The 18,281-nt window shown below is 38.4% G+C and overlaps 1 protein-coding gene across 1 annotated transcript in view; it reads left to right on the forward strand.

Annotated features, from left to right (window-relative positions):
• LOC125232436 overlaps positions 1 to 18,281 on the forward strand; it is a 57,118-nt gene that overhangs the window by 15,071 nt on the left and 23,766 nt on the right. The window contains exons 17-28 of the mRNA XM_048138094.1: positions 356 to 569; positions 1,039 to 1,134; positions 1,308 to 1,537; positions 2,507 to 2,723; positions 2,948 to 3,040; positions 3,198 to 3,427; positions 5,816 to 6,023; positions 6,425 to 6,520; positions 7,323 to 7,549; positions 8,099 to 8,315; positions 9,628 to 9,723; positions 10,127 to 10,356. Coding sequence (XP_047994051.1) covers positions 356 to 569; positions 1,039 to 1,134; positions 1,308 to 1,537; positions 2,507 to 2,723; positions 2,948 to 3,040; positions 3,198 to 3,427; positions 5,816 to 6,023; positions 6,425 to 6,520; positions 7,323 to 7,549; positions 8,099 to 8,315; positions 9,628 to 9,723; positions 10,127 to 10,356 — 2,154 coding nt within the window. The remainder of the gene's footprint in view (positions 1 to 355; positions 570 to 1,038; positions 1,135 to 1,307; positions 1,538 to 2,506; positions 2,724 to 2,947; positions 3,041 to 3,197; positions 3,428 to 5,815; positions 6,024 to 6,424; positions 6,521 to 7,322; positions 7,550 to 8,098; positions 8,316 to 9,627; positions 9,724 to 10,126; positions 10,357 to 18,281) is intronic.

Here is an 18,281-nt window from a genome sequence, read left to right on the forward strand (position 1 = left end):
TCTCAATATGAAAAGTTTAAGAAAAAATAGGTATTTCAATCTGAGAGATACATTTTACCAACAAAAATTATATTTTACATACACAATTCTATTCTAGCTAAGTAGGTACGTAGAAAACATCAAATCTACTTTTGATGATTTCTCAATACCGATTATTGAAGATTGTGATTTCTTGTCATAGCTCAAGTCATTTATATCTATCTTAACTGTTAATAACCTTTTCCCCATTTAAATTTTATAATATTTACACTTTAAAAATCGACTGCACCTTTTGGAACAACTGTTGCTCTAAATACGTTTTTCAACATTTATCATTTCTTAAACATTACTAAATTTTATTCTTCACAACTTTTAGTACATGGGTCTGTGGTACGATATCGAGAGCTACCCCCAAGCATTCCAAGATGGAACCTGCGCGACTGCGACCTACACACTATACGACGTGGTTGAAGTATACAACACTCAAGTCATCAACGAAACCTTGGACTTCATTTATGGAAGCGCTGTCCCTGAAAATGACGACGGATTAGCGAAGTTACTTGTGACTTTCCCTATAGCTGGAACTGACTGTAAGTCAGGCCTGGGGTTCGCTTTGATAACTAATGCTAAGATTTGGTGTAGGCACTAGTTTTACAAAAGCGACCGCTATCCTGACCTTCTAACCCGAAGGGTAACTAGGACTTAATGGGTAGGAGTCCGGTTTCCTCACGATGTTTTCCTTCACCGAAAAGCTACATACTAATTTTATAAATGGGAAAGTGTGTGTTGACAAATTGTCGTGATTTTTTAAGTGGAGATAGTTGAAGGGATGGAGAGTGGCATAGGCTACTTTTTCTCTTTCTAACGCGAGCGCAGCCGCGGGAGAAAGCTGGTTTCGCATATAAGTTCCGAAGAACTCATTGGTACGACCCGGGGTTCGAACTCCGAATTTGCAAAGTCGCACGCTCTTACTAACTGACTGTATTTTTATGTGTTGTAGATGTTTCTTTACAATTAATATTCGTGTCCCTTTGTAATTTATGTTTTTATGTTTTGCAGTTACCGTCACCACTCAATACTGGGTGTTGGACACGGATTATGAAAACTACGCAGTCGTCTACTCATGTGCTAACCTCAATGACGAATCGCGCAGAGGTAAACTAATATAAGTATTGCAAGCAAGTACATTCATCTACCAATTAGTTAAAACGACTATGTTCCCATGAAATTCTATAAGCCATTATAAGAGTACTCTGAATAGCCAGAAGTATTTTCAATATACATAGTAATAATTATTTTTTGTCATTATTCGCAATTGTTTTTCTCAGTAACAAGCTGGAAGCTTAGCAGACAGAAAACTTTAACTCAAGAGTCAGAAACAGCTATAGACGCAGTATTAGACAGCGTCCAAGTTCTCAGCCAGGAGTACTTCGTGAACAGAGACCACACTGACAGTGGGTGCTTCTACTTCCCTGAAGCGGAGGCTGGCAAGCCTGTGGTCTTCCCGGGACAGTGCGATGAGAGTATCCAAGCGGAACCGGATTTTAATTTTGATCGAGTAAGTACGAGTATTAGGCGGTATCAGCTTCAACACTTGGCAAACTTGAGTTTATTACCCAAGGAAGTAAGGCAATGGCACGTACTGTCACGGACTAATTGTTATCCACTTCTAGCTAATTTTATACTGGACACGTCATAGCTTAACCACAGTATAATCAGGTAAATCAGGGGCGGCTCACTTCGCGATCCTTTCGCCGCGCTAGTACTAATTCGCGGCCCATTCATGGCGACTTCGCGCGGCGCAATAGAATTCAATGTCGTCTGCACGCGTGCGGTCCGTTTGTTAATGTAGGTAAGAATTTAGAATGGCGGCGTTTTGTGAACATCAAAGGAGTGAGCGTTCTGTACTTGTACTATTATATATTCTGTGGTATAATAAAGAGTACTATCGTACAGTATGGCCACTCCCACTCCCCGCTGAAAGCCCACCCTCTCTTGGTTACCTCAGCTACCGCCTGCATGTGAAAAACGCGAACAGTCGACCTGTCATATTTCACTCATTCATAGTGCGCGTTCACCTACACGAGGTTAGACTGTGTGCTAGGAACACGCCTCTTTCATATATTTCATCGCCAGTGTCTGAGGTGTGACTTAACTATGAGATGTCCAGCATAAAATGAGCTAGAAGTCCGTGACCGTACCTAACATTATCAGTGATTAGAAAATATTAGGTAAGCTATAGAGCTTTGTTTATAGTTATTAAATAGGAACCATTAAATAACCCTGTGAGTATCGGGTTGATAATAAAATAGGATTGTTAGATAATCTATAAACGCCATCAAAAACGCACTTCTTCTTCACGACACCTATCCACCAACTCTTTACAGCAACCGCTTCTATATTAAAGTTTAAACATTGTTATGTTGTTCTTACATGTGAAATATGGTTAGAAATGTTTTAATGAACTCGAACGGATAAAACCTGGAAGCACACTAGTTTAAAATATGCTTTTTCTACTTTTAAACAGTTCTCAGGATTATGGCACGAAACAGCCGCCTACCCCAAAGTAGAGGTGGAGGGACAATGCATTAACTACGACTTCAGAACTGCAACTGCTGACTCCTTCAGTCTGTACACGGCTCAAGTCATTGGCCTAGACCTAGACGAGAATAACGCAACTGTAGTTCGCACTTCGACTGACAACAGCGCTAAGTTCACTATTACCATTACCTCTGGTGGAAACAGTAAGCGACTACTTTACCATTTTGTTATGTCTGAACGTGTCCCCAAAAACTGTAATTGGTATCTTTGTTTGAGTTTAATTTACTAAAGAAAAAATTTGCGCCTCTTCTAGATTTACTTAAGTAAATCAGTATTGATACTTTTGATAATTCATTCATTTGATAATATGAGTTACAGGATAGCAGCAACTTTATAATTAATATCTATATTTAATTTTTGTTTTCAGCAATCCAGATACCTTATTGGATTTTGTCAACCGATTACGAGAACTATACTTTAGCATACAGTTGCAGGAACATCGACGCTAACTATAGAGAAGGTATAACCACCATCTTTATCTTGAAAGTCCCGTGTTCTGAAATCATTATGCCCAAGTATAAATAAATATTTGGCAAGTTATAAGTCACAAACCTGCTGTCCCATTACATAGGTCATATAGTGGTATCACTTGTTTTGAAAATGTATTATCTTTGCAGTGCATAGTTGGAAATTAAGTCGCACTAAGGAAATGACACCAGTATCAGAAGAAGCCATCAGAAACGCTATGTCAGACATCCAAGTCTTAGACGACCGCTACTTCGAATCGACCAGCCAAAGCGATGAGTCTTGCTTCTACCTTCCCGTGCTGGGTCCAGAAGACCCCGTTGTATTCGTTGGACAATGTGACCCTAATATTCAAGTCATTCGGGATTTCGAACCGACTAGAGTAAGTCGATTGTTTTTAAAAGCTGATAAATAAATTTTGGTCAGTTTCTCAAATACTGCAAAAGTTATTTTAAATCACTTATTTGATTAATAATGCCATGGATGATATCCATCCTTCTTCAACAGACTACCTTGAAATCCAGTACACCACATTCCAAAGGCATTATTTGATGTTGAATTAAAGATACTGAAGATATGACATTAATCAAAATTCGTGTTCGAACTCAATAAATCGACATTTACTGCTTCATGAGATCAATACAATACAATACTCTTTATTGCACACCTTGATAAAAAACAACAATACAAAACAAGGAAGCAACACGAACAAAGGTAAACAACAGGCGGTCTTATCGCTAAAGAGCGATTTCTTCCAGACAACCTTAAGGTAGCAGCAAATTCGAAGAAATAAACTTATCGCACAATATAGGCAAAAAAATTAACATACATAAACATACATATATAAAGATAAATAACTAAATGCATAAATATATAAATAAAATATATATAAATAAATTCACATATAACAGTACCAGGTTATTTAGAAGGAGTAATCAGACAAAAATGAATGAATGAATGAATGAATGAATGAATGAATGAAATATTTATTTGTATCAAACAAGCGTATATACAGGTCTTACATAATAATGGTTTTTCATGGACGATTCTTGTTTTGCCACGACGGGCGTACAAATATTGTTCTTATAACTAACTTATTTAGGTACTATGTATAAGATACAAACTAAATTCATGCATTACATGCAATTATATATATACAAATTTATTTTTAAATTACATTTTATTAAATATCATTATTATTTTAAAAATTTACTAGTAGTAATATTAATTATTTCAATGATCATAAATTACATTTGTTGATGAATTCATTAACGGAATAATAACATTGTTTTATTAAATAATCAAATAATTTCTTTTTAAACATATTTATAGGCATTTCTTTAAATGTATCAGACAGAGTATTATAAATCTTAATAGCCATACAGTATGAATTTTTCCGTGATAGCGCTAGATTGGTTTTCGGTAAGTTTAACTTATATCTATGTGTTCCTCTTTTAGAATTTGTGACTCTTACATCAAATAATTCTATATTTTTATTTACAAACATACACATCTCAAACACATACAGACATGGAAGTGGCAGTATACGCTTGGATTGGTAAAGTGGTGTACAAGGGTCAAGGAAGTCGGCTCCACATAAAGTGCGAATGCATTTTTTTTGCAGTTTAAAAATAATATCAGCATCCGTCGAGTTTCCCCATAGTATGAGACCGTATCTTAGTATTGACGACACATAACCGTGATATGCAGAAAGGGCTGCTTCTTCTGAAACTACATTTCTTAACCTATATAACACATAGACAAATCGATCAAGTCGTATTCGTAAATTATCAATATGACTCTTCCAGTCACAGAAAGAGTCTAGTGTTATTCCTAAAAATGTCGCAGATTTAACTTCTTCAATTGGTTGATTATTGTATGATACATTTAGATTACAAATTTTACTTCTACATGTCAAAAATTGCATAAATTTAGTTTTTACCAAGTTAATACTCAAATTATTATTATCCATCCAATTTATTATGTCATTTAGAGCTTGATTTATTTCATATTCAAATGTTAAACGATTATTACACTTTATAAGTAAGGTTGTATCATCTGCGAACAAAATACATTTGTGATTCGTTGCATCTGGTAGGTCATTTATATAAAGAAGGAATAGCAATGGACCTAATATACTTCCTTGAGGTACACCGGTAGCATTGATTTTATAATTAGATCTATATGCAATTCGATCACGACCAGTCATTCTCATGACTTCCACACACTGATGTCTGTCAGTTAGATAACTACTTAACCAATCGTACGGAAGACCCCTTATTCCATATCTAAACAGTTTACTCATTAATATGTTATGGTTTACAAAATCAAAAGCTTTAGTCATATCTAATAAAACTGCTACTACGGGTATCCTATTGTCAAGGTTTTCAGTTACATATTTTACCAGATTGAAGCATGCTTTAGAAGTAAATATTAAGGAAGAGATAAAAAATGGAGTTTAAGTAGTCTCTTGAAAGAGTTAGGAGACTGAGCACGTCTTATGTCATGAGGTAGGGAATTCCAAAGTCGCACAGCTTGAAAAGTAAAAGAATGATTATAGAATTTTGAAGTAGAGGAGGGGACAGAAAGAATTAAATTCTGGGCGCACCTAGTAGAACAGAGATAACTAAAGCGATTTTTAAGATAGCGGGGAGTAGCAGGGTTAAATAGGATAGAATAAAGAAGAGACAAAATGTGAAAGTTACGACGAAGACGTATAGGGAGCCACTTGAGATCATGGACATAATAATTTAATAATTTACTTTTACAGTACGAAGGTCGCTGGCGCCTCATCGAAAGCTACGCTTCAGAGTTCCAAACTGGCACCTGTAGCGATGCCACTTACACCATTCAGAACGATGGCTCCGTCTTAGTTTACAACACGCAAGTCGTCGACGAGACTCTGGACACTATCACCGGATCAGCTGTTCTTGCCACTGCCGACGGCTCTGGGAAACTACTAGTGACCTTCCCTGGAGGTAATCTCAAATTTTATTGCTGATATAATTACATGTACACTACTAATAAAGCTCTATTTATATGGATATTACGAGGAATCAAAACCAAACCAGAGGAACCAAAAAAATTGAGTGAAACACGTCGAGCGTTATATCGACTTAACGTGAGTAAACCGCTTAAAATATTTTTAAATATGTCTGAGTCTCACGGCAGTTTTATAGTTACAATCAAAACCTCTCTAAAGAAAAAACAAGGATATCCCGTTATCGAAACATGATACACATTTTGAGAATGCTTCAAATATTGTTGAAATATTACAATTTCTAGTCGCAACAAATCTAAATTATCATATGTATGTCGTTCTTAATATGGATTCTGAGCTATAAAATACAGGCAGGTTAAAATTGACTTTTTTTTTCAGCTCCTGAACCTGTGGAGTACTGGATTTTGGACACAGACTATTTGTCATACGCGTTGGTCTATAGTTGCGTCAACCTGAACAGCGATCAAAGGCGAGGTAAAATTCGTTTTGAGATATGTTGATGAAAACTATAGGTAGATCGAGGAAAAGAAGATAATAAAATTAGATAATTAAATACACGGGAACTGCATGGTAGATTAATAATATATGTAGCTTTATTCACGTGTGGTGACGGGTTAAGAATTTCACCACCCCCTTTCTTCCCGTGGGTGTCGTAGAAGTCGACAGTGGGATATGGGTTAAATTGTGGCGTAGGCGAGAGGCTGCCAGCCTGTCACTGCGATGTCACAATTTTCGTTTTCTTTCAACCCTTTTTGCCAAGAGTGGCACTGAAACTTGAGTAGTTCATGTGCTCTGCCTACCCCTTTATGGGATACAGGCGTGATTGTATGTATGTATTAGTCCCCTTTTTGCTAAAGCAGAGCTGTGATTTAAATACTTCAATCTGATTTGATGTTCGCATTAAAAGTTTTAGAGTTTTTACGAAATGACTAGCACCATATAATTTACTAGCTTTTGCCCGCGGCTTTGCTCGCGTTAGAAAGAGACAAAAGTAGCCTATGGCACTCTCCATCCCTTCAACTATCTCCACTTAAAAAATCACGTCAATTCGATGCTCCGTTTTGCCGTGAAAGACGGACAAACAAACAGACACACACACTTTCCCATTTATAATATTAGTATGGATGAATCTCCATATATACCATGACTATTCTCTTTCCAGTCAGACTCTAAAAAGCCTTAAGACTGGTCTTGAAATGAGTCAAAATACTTCTTATTCGTGGTTTTATTCGTAAAACAGATATTTCGTAAATGATAGCAACCATTTTAATTCCAGTGTGGAGTTGGAAGATGAGTCGCACGACAGAACTGTTGCCGGAAGCGGCGACCAACATCAGCCGTATAGTCGACAGCATCAACGTATTGAACGACCGTTACTACCAAGAGGTCGACAACACTGACGCTGGCTGCTTCTACTACCCCACTCCTGACGGCAACCCCGTCGAGTTCAGGGGCCAGTGTAATGAGAGCATCCCTGTAGTGACTAGTTTCGAGATTAACAGAGTAAGTTGTAAAGCATAGCGCAGGAATCTGATATGCATGCAATCTAAATTTATTTGGAATCTGAATTGCTAGAAATTTTTGTTCAGCTTTAAATGGGTCAAAGTATTTTAATCAGTGTTCAAATTAAAATTCTTAAAATCACTTCCGTAACAGATATTTAGCCAATTGACTGTCTTGTGATGAGACGCGATAAAAAATAGGCCTGATGGAACTAAATCCCTGTATGATTCTAATTCAATCCCCCCTGGGGCAAAACGGAGCGACGAATTGACGTGATTTTTTAAGTGGCGATAGTTAAAATGACAGAGAGTCACTGAGTCACATAGGCTACTTTTTTATTTCTTTCTAACGCGAGCGAAGTCGCGGGCAAAAGTTAATACTTACTAAAGCCGTTCAGTTTAGGTTGAGAGAAAGGGACACTGCTATACCAGTTATATAGTTCCGTCCCTCTCATTCAGCCTTAAACTGAACGGCTTTTAGACCTTTTAGTGCTTCGTGGTACGAACCAGGACAAGTTTAATGATCGCTCACTACCTACTGTTTTTTTAGTACATGGGTCTGTGGTACGACATCGAAAGTTACCCCCAAGCATTCCAAGATGGAACCTGCGCGACTGCGACCTACACACTAAGTGACAGCGGTGTCGTAGTATACAATACTCAAGTCGTTAATGAAACTTTGGACGATATCTATGGAACCGCTGTGCCGGAAAACGACGATGGATTGGCGAAGTTGCTTGTGACTTTCCCTATCGCTGGAACTAACTGTAAGTTTTTTTTTATTACAGATCAGTAAAATAAAATGGTAATTTTGCCAGATGTGTAAGATTATAAATACCTAGAGCAGTGCGAGTATCTCGAATCCAACTGCTTGTATGCAATGGATTACACTTAATACTTTTGAGTTGAGACAATATTACAATGCATACTTAGGGCCGGTTGCACCAAACCGTTTGTCACCATTAAAGCGTTCGTTAAGTTTTATTGTATGGGAAGTTCCATAGACGTCTGTTGCTGCGTGACGATGATGTGTCTGTCAAATATGGTTGATGCAACTGGCCCTTAATATGTGTAATTATTCACTGAGTCAAAACGACCACTAGTTCTAGTAAATTGTATGTAGGATGTATGAATTGAGGAGTGTCTTTTCAAAAGGGCTTATTTCCATTTTTTCTTTTTTTTTAACTATGAATGCAGTTTTTTTTAGTATAGAAAATTACGTGTTGTTTTGATATTAAAGCTCAAAAAGTCTCGCCTTGATCTTTAAAAAAAAGAGTAACATCAAAGTTTAGAACACATTTTGAAAAATGTGTAATGATTATTTATGTGGATAAACCAATGTATGTAGTACAACAACATTGATATCAACAAATTTAATACAAAATCAAAAAATAAAATAAAACTATTCTAAAATAATAACATTTACGCTGCAAGGCCACAACAAAAGGGCTTAATTGAAGTTAATTCCCAAAAGTTCGCATCAAAAGTGCTTAATTCTCAAAAATATATGGTAATTAAATATTTATTTAGGTACACATGTTACGTTTGATGTAATCATAGCATTAACGTCAACTTACAATATTACAATTTTGCAAATTAAATATTAATTTCAAAATCAATACCGTGGAATTATGTTTTTCTCGATTTCCCAAAAAAAGTTCAAAGTGGAAATAAGCCCTTTTGAAAAGACACTCCTCAATTGTAGTCTCGAACATAACAGCGCAAAAATTTGGAAAACTCATTTCTTCAGAATTTTCACGCTGCTGTTTTCTGGCGTTGTAAAAAATATATGCCAAACCTTATACACTTGTGTGCCGCTCTTTTGGAAAGTATCAACTACGAACATATAATTTGGGATCTGAATGATACAATACAATACAATACACTACAATACAACACAATACAATACAGATACTCTTTATTTCACACCTTGATAAAATAAAACAATACAAAACAAGAAACACGAACAAAGGTAAACAAAAGGCGGCAATTATCTGATGGTGCATTTGAATAGATTTTAACCATTGCTTGCTTGCACTTGCACATGCTTTGTCATTGTTATCGGTATCGTTTTTGCAGTGACTGTCACCTCTCCATACTGGGTGCTGGATACGGACTATATTAACTACGCAGTGGTCTACTCGTGTGTCAACCTTGGTGACGATGCTCGTAGAGGTAAGAATAAAAATATTATAAATAAACAATATAAATAATAAATAAATAAATATTGGGGACACCTTACATACATCAACTTCAAAACTAAGCAAAGCTTGTACTATGGGTGCTAAGTGACTATATACATACTTAAATAGATAAATGCATACTTATATACATAGAAAACATCCATGACTCGGGAACAAATATCTGTGCTCATTACAAAAATAAATGCCCTTCCCGGGATTCGAACCCAGGACCACGGCTTAGCAGGCAGGGTCACTAACGACTGAGCCAGACCGGTCGTCTAGTTTATTACAAGTACATTATAAATTGTAGAAAAAATGAGAAAGTATTGTGACTATTGAGTACAGGATAAATGTCCATTTGATAAATAAAATTGGACAAATGTCCTTTTTTTTAGTATCAAGCTGGAAGCTCAGCAGGCAGAAGACCCTATCACAGGCATCAGAAATAGCAATCAGAGAAGTAGTAGACAGCGTGCAAGTTCTCAGCGACCAATATTTCGTGAATAGAGACCACACTGACAGTGGGTGCTTCTACTTCCCTGAAGCGGAGGCTGGCAAGCCTGTGGTCTTCCCGGGACAGTGCGATGAGAGTATCCAAGCGGAACCGGATTTTAATTTCGATCGAGTGAGTATTTGAAGGTTTACTTTGAAGAGCAGAAGCACACAGTATGTCGAAGATAATTAATAAAGAAGCATTTAAAAATGAATAATGATGTCTACTTGATATCTCCAGAATTGGTCCAAATCGCCGAGTATTCAGAAATAGAAATATTTTTTATTCATGGCAAAATAATACAAAAAAAACACACACAAATACAGATCAACAACAGAGAATTATTTACACATTATCACAAAAAGGTAAGTAGGTACACATAATTGCCATGAAGATGGTCCTGACTCAGCATGGTGTTAGCCTGGGTGGCCAACGCTTCAGAGATAACATACACCAGATAAATAATTAAAAAATTTAAAAAACACGACTGCGGTTTTATAGCTTATCTAAAGATTATTTTCATCTTTTCAGTTCGCTTTAAAACCGCAGTCGTGTTTTTTAATTTTTTAATTATTTATTTTATTTCTTACATTTTAGTGACCACACAAACAAACCATAATTATTTTATTTAGGTCATGGTGTTGGCTCTTGATATTTTCAGAAACAAATAGCTTTGAATAGGTATAGAACTCTCAGATATTTAGAAACTTTTTATTAGAAAAGTTAAAGGTAGTAGCTTCTTGAATCCATACAACAAATTATACGCGAGTCCCAGAAAACTACCAGTACCTAATGCCAAATGATCTACAACTACAGATATGCGTAGTGAGATTCTTCTAATTGTTATTCTGCCAAAGAAGCCGTCGGCGAACCGCTGTTGGCGTGCCGAAAATGATTGTATTTTTTCTCGGAAAATCAGTCGGGCACTGTCACCTACTATTATTACCTGATATGAAAATACCATAGGGACATAAATAAACAAGAAATATAAGAGATAACATACACTAGAGAAATTTCGTCGGGTACCACGGCGGGCGGGTGGTCTAGTGGTGAAGACGTTAGCCGCGTAAGCTCGGCCACCAGTGGGCCTTGTCGTTTTTTCTTTCGTGTATGATATCTATTTAAATTTAAGAAATATAAAGTTAAATAACAATTTATTTATCTAACTATGAAACCATACAGGGGATTTATTATACTATCTTAGTTTACGAATTCTAAGTCTAGCCTTTAAGTCTAAAATACAGATATAGGATATTGATAGTTTTAAGTTTTATAGTTAAGATACAAGTAGTATTAGATTTATCCTTAATCCAACATAGCCTAACTCAAGATAGTGGGTTCTGAGCCTAGATTCTGGGTCTGACTACCGGAGAACTGGTCGGTGCCCTTGTATAATACCACACGTCCCTCGGCTGTGCGTAGCGTGGTTGAGCCTGACAGGAATCCAGAAGCGGAAGATAGTCGAGGTCAAGGTCATCCACGGTCAAGGTCATCCAAGGTCAAGGTCGTCCTAGGCCGACGCGGTGGTAGCGGTCGATGGTAGCCTTGCCATCCAAAGTCACTTAGGCCTTCCAAAGCCCAAGGTCAAGACGGCCACGTGCCGACCCCGTAGGGAGTTCCTGGAACGCGTCCAATAGCATAGGTTAGGCTTGTGTTCAAAAATCCGACCGGGACTGCTAACCATCACACGCTATTGCACCAGCAGTGGTGGGTATTATTTACAAAGTAGCAATCATTTAGTGTGATGGGCATGGAAAAGCGAGGCGGTGAAACGAGAATCAGATTCTGATTTAAGTAATTATGCTGTAGTAAAATGTCGAGACGAGTACTGTTAACATTAAAAATAATGATTAAAAACAATTGTGCAAGCAAATCCGCAGATAACGCTAGTATTATGTGACAGCAAAATCAGATTCTCGTAACATTACAAGAAGAAGGCAGCGTGATTAAAAGAAAAAGAATAGTGATTATTAGCAAACCTCTCCTTATAAATAATACCTGAATATGTTGCAAATTAAGCGAATAACATTTACTTATAGTTTTTTTTTCCTATTTTTAAGAAGCGCTGTAGCATATTTTAGGTATTATTTATAAGCAAAAGCAAACAGAATGTTATCAGGCAAAATCATCTTGCGAAGGTAAAGCGGAAGAGAAAGAAATAGAAATGTATGATAGGTAGTAGAAGCATAAGCCCATTACTATAGGTATGCAGTTACAGTCTAAACTATTGAAGATACCTAGGATTATTTCTACAATACTAATGATTCACATTAATTAAATGATTCCCACTATAAAACAATAAGAAATTTTAATGAAATTATCAAAATGTATGGATGGGCTCGCAAAATTAACAATGAGAACAAAGAAAGTACAAGGTGCAGATAACGGTATTTCTGAGTTGCTATGTTCTATGATCTGGTTAATGCAGTAATTAACAAAACGTAAGCAGGATAAAATGATTAATGCAACACTTACCCAGTATGGGATTCACAGAATTTATCAAATAATTAATTTTAATTAAAATATGGATTACGTCCACACAGTAGCGATCGATCCGCGGACCAGGTCTTACGCTCGGCGCTCACGACAGCCGGTGCGTGCGTAAGACTGGGCGTAGCGGAATGCCATTCGGCTACGGGGCCGCAGCGGCCGCCGGTGCGTGGTAGACTGGGAGCGGAATGTCGGCGGGCCGCAGCGGCCGCGAGAGCGAGGTGCCGCGCGGTGCGCGGCGGAAGGGCGAGGTGGCCAGTGGCCCGACCGGTCCGCCTTACGTATATATAAAATACCTAGCACAGCGTAGGAAATCTGTCTGTGCGTTGAATTATTTTAGTATCTATAATATAAGATAAGTTTGAAACTGTATACATAATTAAGTGAGCGTAAGTAGGTATATAAAAAAAAGGATAATCCAAGGCAACAAATAACTTATTGAGCATGCATTACTAAATATTCACGTTATACGTGACAGTACCCCCTCTCTTAGAGTAGGATTTTTCCTAAGAAAAATCCGTCTAGAGAAATGTGTAACTTATAAAGATTTCATTATTTTATTGTTAAAAAAAAACTAAACATGTATGAAGTCATCACCCGCTCCAGGTTAGGCCATCCTTACAAGGGATCGAATGACCTTGGTGACTTTTGATAAATAGCCAGTAGGAACCATATTAGAAGAAATAAATTGGAGTAGGTAATACTAAAAACAAAGCTACATTAAATTTAAACTACGTATATAATAGGTACAGCCTGGTTTTACGTAAGCTTACGAACTCAGCTGCTCAGATTAGACGGCTCCTACGTCACGCTTTCTGGCGGCGGTAGGGAGATGTATTCTACTACCCGTCCCTACACGGGAATATCAAATTATGGTAAATAGGCCCTGTTGGACATTTTGAAGTCTTTTATATGCCAGGTACCAAGATCACGCCCTGACATATCCTCGACTACATAAACTAAAGGCGAAAGTTTAGCTTTTACTCGACATTTAAGAAATTTAGGCGTGAGCTTTTTGCTGAAATAAGCGGCCTTGTCACTTTGAAAGTAATTTCGTTTAAAAACTATGTCCCCGACTTGGAATTCAACATCTTTACGCCTGGTATTATATATTGCAGCGTTCTTTTGGTGACTTCGCCATAATGTAGTTTGAACACGGTCAAAGATATCAGCTAAGTGGCCAAGATTTTCTCTCATAAGGTTCATAAGGTTCTCGTGGAGAAAACATCAACTCGTTTGGGTTGTCATTATCTAAGTAATGCGACCCGCACGTAACCAGTTGACGACCATACACGAGAAGCGCGGGAGTTTGCCCAGTTACTTCATTTGTAGAAGTATTCATCGCGAATTGAATTTTTGGAAGGTTTACGTCCCATGTTCTTTGGTCTTCTCCGACAAATGTTGACAGGGCAGTGACAATAGTTTTATTGTATCTCTCGACCACGTTGATTTGGGGTGTGTACTTAGGAGTAAAGTGGACATTTGGTATTTTGTACCTTTTAAATAAATGTTCCATTTCCCGACTGGCAAACTGACAGCCATTGTCTAAAATAATAGTTTGAGGTACCCCGTGTACAAGGATCACGTTGTCCTCGAGTATTTTAGACGTGGCTTCTGCAGTAGCACGGCGCAATGGAAACATGAGACAGTATTTGGAGAAACAGCACATCACTACAAGTATGTAGCTGTTTTGTTTCCTGCTAACAGGCAAGGGGCCAACAAAATCAATGGAAATAACTTGCCAAGGCCTGCAACAGTCTTTTGGTCTTCCCATTTTACGGAGGGTTCCGTGGGTTGGGTCCTTATGAGCCAGGCAAACCTCGCAATTAGAAACATAGTTGACGACATCCTTGTACATTTTTGGCCAGTAATAAGAAAGGGTGACACGTTTATAAGTCTTAAAGACCCCGAAATGACCCGCAGTTGGGTCGTTATGGCACTTAGACAGCACATCCAAGCGTTGTTCCGAGTAAGGGACCTCCTTCCAATTGAACTCGGTGGTAAGAGGATTTTTGTTCTTCATAAGTCTAAACAATCTATTACCATCTATTATATAGTTCGGATAACTGGATGGGGAGTTTAAGCAACCCTTAAATATGCCCAAATACCATTTGTCACAAGTGACCGGCAGGGTAGTAGTAGTTGTTACAGCAGCTACGACACATCTCGACAAGGTATCTGGGACTATGTGGTCCTTACCCTTCCTATGTTTGATAATACAGTCAAAGGCTGACAACCTAACACCCCATCTAGCTAGACGCCCAGTAGGGTTTGTCAACGAAAGAAACCATTTGAGGGCGGAGTGGTCAGTAAACACTGTAAAAGTACGTCCGTTCTCTAGGTAACACCGCCAGTGTTCAAGAGCTGTAATTACAGCCAGGGCCTCTCTTTCCGTTACACTATGATTTTTTTCAGGCCCTGTAAGAGTCCGGCTCATGAAGGCAACTGGATGCTCTACACCGCCGATAGTTTGACACAGCATCGCACCTATACCGTAGTTACTAGCGTCGGTGTGGACCTCAAAAGCGTAGTTGAAATCGGGACAGGCTAGGACAGGGGCCTGAATTAGGCAATTTTTCAAAGTTTCAAAAGAGGTTGCCGCGTCAGCTGTCCACTCAAAAGGAGGCGAGGACTTCTTAGATGATGTAAGCTTATTGAGTGGACCCGCTATAGAGCTAAAATTAGGTATGAAACGCCGGTACCAGGAAACAGCACCTAAGAAACTTCTTACTTCCTTCTTGTTAGTTGGGACCGGATAATTAACGATAGCCAGAACTTTCTCTGGATCAGTGCGCAGGCCTTGTTGATCGACAACGTACCCAAGGTACCGTAAAGATTCTCTAAAAAATCTACTCTCTTCAGCATTAATAGTAAGGTTAGCCTTTTTTAAGTTTTTCAAGAACGCTTCCAAGGATAGAGACATGTTCCTCAAAAGTTTCACTTATGACAATAATGTCATCTAGGTAACAAAAGACTTTAAGCTCAAAATCAGGAATAAAAAGGGAATCCACTAATCTCTGTTGCGTAGCCGGAGCATTAGTGAGACCGAAAGCAGTTACGTTAAACATTAAAGTTCCGCGACCTGGCACAAAAAACGAAGTTTTCTCCCTATCAGGCTCATGGATAGGTATCTGCCAAAAAGCCTTAGACAGGTCAATGCTGGACAGAAATCTCGTGTTTTTTAAATTGTCTAGGATTTCTGTGACGTAGGGTAAACAGTAGGCATCCTTTTTTGTGACTGCATTTAATTTTCGGCTATCGAGACAAAAACGCGGTTTGCCATCCTTCTTACGAACGACTAAAACAGGAGAAGACCAAGGGCTTTCACACGGGGAAATAACTCCTAATGACAACATTGCGTCAACCTGTTCGCCAATAATCCGTTTCTTTTCGGGCGACAATCGGTAATACCTTTGCTTAATGGGTTCGGCTGCACCTGTGTCTATTCGATGGGTTATTAAGGATGTTCTACCCAGGCCCTTTTTCTCAAATGCAATGTCATTAAAACGTGCAATTAATTCGTCAGCTACTACTTTTTGTGAGGGTTCAAGGTGCTTGTATGAATGCAAGTGTATATCAGGAGTAATAGATGCTATTTGCGTAGATTTATGTTCAAGAGGAGAGAGATAATCAATGTTGCTTATCCATTTAGGTAAAATATTGAATATCTTCCAGAAGTCAACGCCGAGGATAAGGGAATTTTCTAAATTGGTAATAACATAGACTTTTAACACATGGGTAGATTTTTTGAAAGTAACAGGTAACGCTAAATAACCCAGACAGTGTAACTTGTTGCGTCCGGCTCCGGTAATATTTGAGTTGTCATTATCGGTTAACTGTAAGTCTGGATTAATTTTAGAGAGATACGAATAGGTGTCATCGCTAATAATAGTTAAAGCGGACCCGGAGTCTAAGAGGCCGTACATTTGGACCTTGGAACCGATATTTACTTTAATGAATGGTCGAGGATCGTTTGTGGGTTTTGAATTGAAAATTGTTGCAACCTTATATGTATTGAAGAAATTACGAATGGTCACGAGCCAATTTTCCCAATCTAAATTCTCGTGTCGTGGTGTGCAACAATTTTCGACATTTAGTTTTTTGGAACCGTTTCGGTAGGCGGTTCGATGGCACAAGTTTCTTTTTCTTTGAGGGGTGACACTGTGGACAATCAGGAAAACGGAAACCTTGAAGGCCACACTTAAAACAAAGTATGGTACGCTCTGCTGTACATTCTCTCATTGAATGAGAATTGACACGTCAACGGTAGCAATATTTGTTTTCCGCAGCTGAAACATTCTGAAATTTACTAAAGCTAGGTTTAGAAAAAGTTTGCGAATAGTTCGGAGTGGCCTGGTAGTTGGCGGAACCGGCCTTTGAGCTACTCTTTATAGCGTCCTTTCTAGGCTGGTAGCAGTACTCGGGTGCTAAGGTAGAAGAAGAGACCGCAAGTGGTTCCTTAAAATTATCAGATCGAGCCTTTATTTGTTCATAGTTCCTACAAAGCGTGCGTAATTCAGTGAGTGAGTTTGAGTTGGGACAAGTAGCAAGTACGCTCGAATAACAAGGACGTATATGTATTGTGCAAAATGATTTCAAGGCGTTCTCTCTCACTTGGCATTGCGTCCAGCCTACTAAACATACCATGCATGGTCGCTAGGTAGACAGTGATTGACTCAGAGGGGCCCTGACTACGGTTACTAATTTCCCTGCGCATGAGGTAATCAAAATTGGCAACGTCAAAATCACTCTTCAGCATGTTCAGCAAGTCCTCTCATGAATGAACAGTTTCCTTAACACTGCGGTACCAGTGTAAGGCATCCCCTGTAAATATTTCTGTAGCCAATGAGAGCATTTTCTTATCAGTGACATCTTTAGCAAGACGGAACTCTTTAGCGCGTGCAATAAAAGCCCGAACGCAAGATTTACACCAATAATGCTGATAGAAAAAGGGAAACTACCCTCCAGTAGACCCAAAATCTAAAACAAACAGTTGGGCGCCAACTGTCACCTACTATTATTTTACCTGATATGAAAATACTATAGGGACATAAATAAACAAGAAATATAAAGTTAAATAACAATTTATTTATCTAACTATGAAACCATACAGGGGATTTATTATACTATCTTAGTTTACGAATTATATTAGAAGTCTAGCCTTTAAGTCTAAAATACTCAGATATAGGATATTGATAGTTTTAAGTCTAGCAATTAAGTAGTTAAGATACAAGTAGTATTAGATTTATCCTTAACTAATCCAACATAGCCTAACTCAAGATAGTGGGTTCTGAGCCTAGATTCTGGGTCTGACTACCGGAGAACTGGTCGGTGCCCTTGTATAATACCACACGTCCCTCGGCTGTGCGTAGCGTGGTTGAGCCTGACAGGAGTCCAGAAGCGGAAGATAGTCGAGGTCAAGGTCATCCACGGTCAAGGTCATCCAAGGTCAAGGTCGAGGTCGTCCTAGGCCGACGCGGTGGTAGCGGTCGATGGTAGCCTTGCCATCGGGGTGGTCACTTAGGCCTTCCAAAGCCCAAGGTCAAGACGGCCACGTGCCGACCCCG

Source organism: Leguminivora glycinivorella, chromosome 13 (assembly GCF_023078275.1).
Source record: "Leguminivora glycinivorella isolate SPB_JAAS2020 chromosome 13, LegGlyc_1.1, whole genome shotgun sequence".
Taxonomy (NCBI): Eukaryota; Metazoa; Arthropoda; class Insecta; order Lepidoptera; family Tortricidae; genus Leguminivora; species Leguminivora glycinivorella.